Below are 4,334 nucleotides of genomic sequence, written 5' to 3' on the forward strand. Positions count from 1 at the left end.
GCATTTGATATGTTTCTCTACTTGTTTATTCAGCATTTTCATGTATGTGTGTGTTCCCGTATGTATGTATGTGTGTGTGTGTGTGTGTGTGTGTGTGTGTGTGTGAATTCTGAAGTGAAATATTTTACATTAATTTGAACCCTCTGTGTCATCGGGCAGATTTTCAAGGAGCACCCACTGAAAAGTTGCTCCCTCGACAACAGCACTGCCTCACCGGAAAATAACACCCTCGTGCCGAGCAACAGCACCCAGCCTGTGACAGTGACGGTCCAAGGCCAGCCCAACACTGCACTGCTCTCTCTGGTTCTAATGGCCGGAACATTTTTCATTGCTTTCTACCTGCGCAAGTTCAAGAACAGTGCGTTCTTCCCTGGAAGGGTGAGGAGCTTTAAAAAAAAAAAAAATCAGTCCTGCAACATTAGGCCCATAAATGTTAACCCCATATTGATTTAAGCCTCTATCATCATGTATCATAGATCAGTGAATTGTTGCATCCAAACCTCTTAAGTGTCAAAGTACAATGAAATATGAGGACAAACTCAGTTGAGCCATTACACCTTGCAGTCTAAAGAGCTATAGTTGACAAACAATTTCCATGTGTTAGCTGTTCTGCAGCTTTTGATCGTATCACATGAAGAGTTTGCCAATTAGACGGTCAAATTTCAGTATTTCTAGTTTTTGACCACTTTAAAGGGAAAGCTCAACCTTTTGATTCACAAAAAACAAAGTAAAAACAATATATAAGGCGTTTAAATACTGAGCTTTCAATGAGATGTTATGCAGATTTTGTTACAGATTGAGAGAGCTTCTGTTTCCGGTCTTTGTGCTAAGCTAAGCTAAACAGCTGCTATAGAGTAGATAGAGTAGTTTCATATTTTCCAAAATGTTAAACTGTTCCTTTAAAGACTGGGAATCGGAAACATGGGATGTGGTGAGACTGACTGAGATTTTTGGCCACTAAATGGACGCTTGTGTACTATTTTCAAGACCAAGAATTTCAGTCTTGAAATTCTCTAATTTGTTTTCATAAAATAAGAAAATGACAGTATCCATGTCCAGCCAGAATATAATCTGTAGTACAGACTACACTGCTTATCATTCTTGGATTTAACATAAATTGCTAGTTTTGCTCAAACTTTCACATCTTGTGGGGTTCAGTTTCGCAGGATTATAGGAGATTTTGGCGTACCGATTGCCATCCTCATCATGGTCCTGGTGGATTACAGTATAAAGGACACATACACGCAGGTAAGTCTCAAATACCAACACTTATCTTGCTCTCCATCTTATGTAAATGTGATTTTCTGTTGTGGATCTATTCTGTACACGCAACATGCAGACATTACATGTCCGTCGCCTTTATTGCTTAATGTTCTTGTTTGAATTAATGGCAAATATTCATAAAACAGACGATCATGATATTCTTCCTCTTTGCTGCCATGCTCATTCCTGTCTTTGTCCTCTTTCCAGAAACTGAGTGTTCCTAATGGTTTCTCTGTGACGAATCCTGACAAACGTGGCTGGATAATCAGTCCACTGGGTACGAAGGGTGACTTCCCCATCTGGATGATGTTTGCCTGCTGTTTTCCCGCTCTGTTGGTTTTCATCCTCATCTTCATGGAGACTCAAATCACCACGTGAGTCGCAACAAGCAGGAATGTCCTCAGAATTTCTCCACATTATAAAATAGTTGTGTCCCATGACGACATTTGAAGAGTCAGTTTGTTTTGATTTATGCTAAAATATCATTCGTCAAACGTAGCTAATCTCTGCTGAACAACATGAAACTGATAACAGGATCTTAAAGTTGTATTTATAGTTTTACACATGATAATGTTGCAGTTTCCAAATAATTTAAAAATAGTAATTAAAGTACACTTTGTTTATACAGCACCTCTCATACAAAAACAGGCAGTAAAATAGTGAATGCATTAAAGGACGTTTAATTAATTAACGTTACAGTTTCTGAACTACATAACATTTTTATTGTAAAGAAAACAATGGTCAGCATCATATCCACAGCACCATGTCACCCACCTCTGTATGATGTTGAAGTAAATGAAGTAAATAAATTATAATCAAATTATTGCCATTGCAAAAATATGTATAAATATCTGCTTCAGTATTGCTCACAACTGCAGTAGTGATAAGACCAATTAATTGGTCAGCCGGTAAATCGGTATAGCAAATAAATATATATGTTGTTATACTGTGGAGAATAATGCAGTTGAATGACTCCACTTCTGACAAACTGAGCCCCACTCACCAGTAACGTTCTGAAATCTAACCCAATGTATTTTTCTATTTTATAAATTCATAAAAAATCTTAAACAACATGTTTTTGGCTAAGATAACATATTTAGATTGTATTCTGCATTGAAAAATGGAATTATATATTCATTGTCTTTGTTTTGATATCAGCATTTTATATCGGCCCTGCTCTCTAAATATCAGTATCAGCCACTGAAAAACCCATATCGGTGGGCCACTAGACTGCAGTATTTATATTTCTAAATTGCATTGTATACAATATTAATGTAGAAGAAGACTGTTAAAGTACAGAAGCCCTGAGCGGACATCCATTCAAACATTTTTTAACTCTGTTTTCCTGTGATAACGGGAAAATTTTCTCGTGATCTCGAGACAACAAACCATAGCTGAATACAGGGGTCGGCTGGTGCGTTTCTTTTGGATAATTTCAGACTATTCAAAGTGGGACTGGTTAGTTCAGTTGGTAGAGCACAGGACTCATAACCCAAGGATTGTGTGTTGATTCCAGCTCTCAATGACTTTTTTTTTTTCTTCTTTTGTGTGTTTTTTTTTATTAGTTGTTATGAAGAGATTCAGGGGAATCAAATCACACATTTCCCGACGGCTATTTCAAAGGTTCTGAAATAGACCTCAGGAAATGTGTAACGTTAAATGGATTCCCCTGAATGAGAAGCACAGGAATTTCCTCTGCCTGGGAACAATGGGGAAATGAAAAGGCTGATGGATTTGGACCAATTGCCGGGATGCACATAGTTCAGCATGTGATTTATTGTGGGCATGTGAAACATGTCAAACACGTCTCTTCATAAGAACTTTGTTGAAGAGGATTATGAAAACTCCAAGAGTATGAGCGCTGTGCTCTACCAACTAAGCTAAACACTCACACAGACAGTCGAAATGAAATTACTATTACACCACTGTGTTAAACTACTGTTTTGTTATCTCGAGATCACGAGAACATTATCCTGTTATCACGGGAAAACGGAGTAAGAAAATATTTGAATGGATGGCCGCTTAGGGCTTCCGTATTAAAGAAGTGATGATTGTTAAAAGAGCGTTTATGCTCAGTCAGAAGACACTGAATAAATCAAAGTAAAAGAAAAAAACACAGTGGCTACGCAGCCGCCTGCTATGAACACATCAACAAACTTATCCTGTGAATAAGAAGCTGACGATCCAAACCCTGTCGTTTACGTCTCCCTGCAGGCTCATTGTGAGTAAGAAGGAGCGGATGCTGGTGAAAGGTTCTGGTTTCCATCTGGACCTGCTGCTGATTGTGGTGCTGGGCGGCAGCTCGGCTCTGTTCGGTCTGCCGTGGATGGCCGCCGCGACCGTTCGCTCGGTGACCCACGTCAACGCCCTAACTGTCATGAGCAAAGCCGTCGCCCCCGGAGACAAGCCTCGCATCCAGGAGGTGAAGGAGCAGAGGGTCACCGGGCTCCTGGTGGCCGTCTTGGTTGGTGAGTCTCAGACATTGAAATCTGAGTGTGTCGCCTTTGTCCTAACTTTTAACCTCCTGTAAAAATATTTAGCATATATTTTTGCATTACTTCCTCTCCCCAGGTATGTCCATCGTGATAGGTGACCTGCTGCGTCAGATCCCCCTGGCAGTGCTGTTTGGTATCTTCCTCTACATGGGTGTGATGTCCCTGAATGGCATCCAGCTGACAGAGCGGATGATGCTGCTGCTTATGCCACCAAAGTATCACCCCGATCACTCCTACGTACGCAAGGTAAGAGGAGTGCTATTTTGTCCTTTAGGCTGAGAAGACACGTGTTTTTACATAAAATGATAGAGGTTTCAGGTTCAAGAAATAATAATGGCATGATGATAAAAATCACTTTAGATAATTCTTCTAGTCACATGATAAATTATAAGATAAAGGGTTGCAGGGGCTCTTTTCACCATTTTTAGATAAAATATATTAAATTATGTTTAAAGTACAAAAATAATAATTTTCACATTTAGGAATAAAACATATGAAAGAATAATGATGCAACTAATATTTTAAGGATTGATTCATCTGTCAAATGTTTAGTCAATAAAATGTTATGAAAAATGT

General features: G+C 39.0%; 1 protein-coding gene across 5 annotated transcripts in view; it reads left to right on the plus strand.

Annotated features, from left to right (window-relative positions):
* Positions 1 to 4,334, plus strand: part of slc4a2b (solute carrier family 4 member 2b) — a 48,818-nt gene that overhangs the window by 39,717 nt on the left and 4,767 nt on the right. For all 5 annotated transcript variants that reach the window (XM_046054218.1, XM_046053982.1, XM_046054061.1 and 2 more), the window contains 5 exons: positions 160 to 378; positions 1,159 to 1,248; positions 1,471 to 1,637; positions 3,478 to 3,731; positions 3,835 to 4,004. In XM_046054218.1, coding sequence (XP_045910174.1) covers positions 160 to 378; positions 1,159 to 1,248; positions 1,471 to 1,637; positions 3,478 to 3,731; positions 3,835 to 4,004 — 900 coding nt within the window. The remainder of the gene's footprint in view (positions 1 to 159; positions 379 to 1,158; positions 1,249 to 1,470; positions 1,638 to 3,477; positions 3,732 to 3,834; positions 4,005 to 4,334) is intronic.

Source organism: Micropterus dolomieu, linkage group LG01 (assembly GCF_021292245.1).
Source record: "Micropterus dolomieu isolate WLL.071019.BEF.003 ecotype Adirondacks linkage group LG01, ASM2129224v1, whole genome shotgun sequence".
Classification (NCBI taxonomy): Eukaryota; Metazoa; Chordata; class Actinopteri; order Centrarchiformes; family Centrarchidae; genus Micropterus; species Micropterus dolomieu.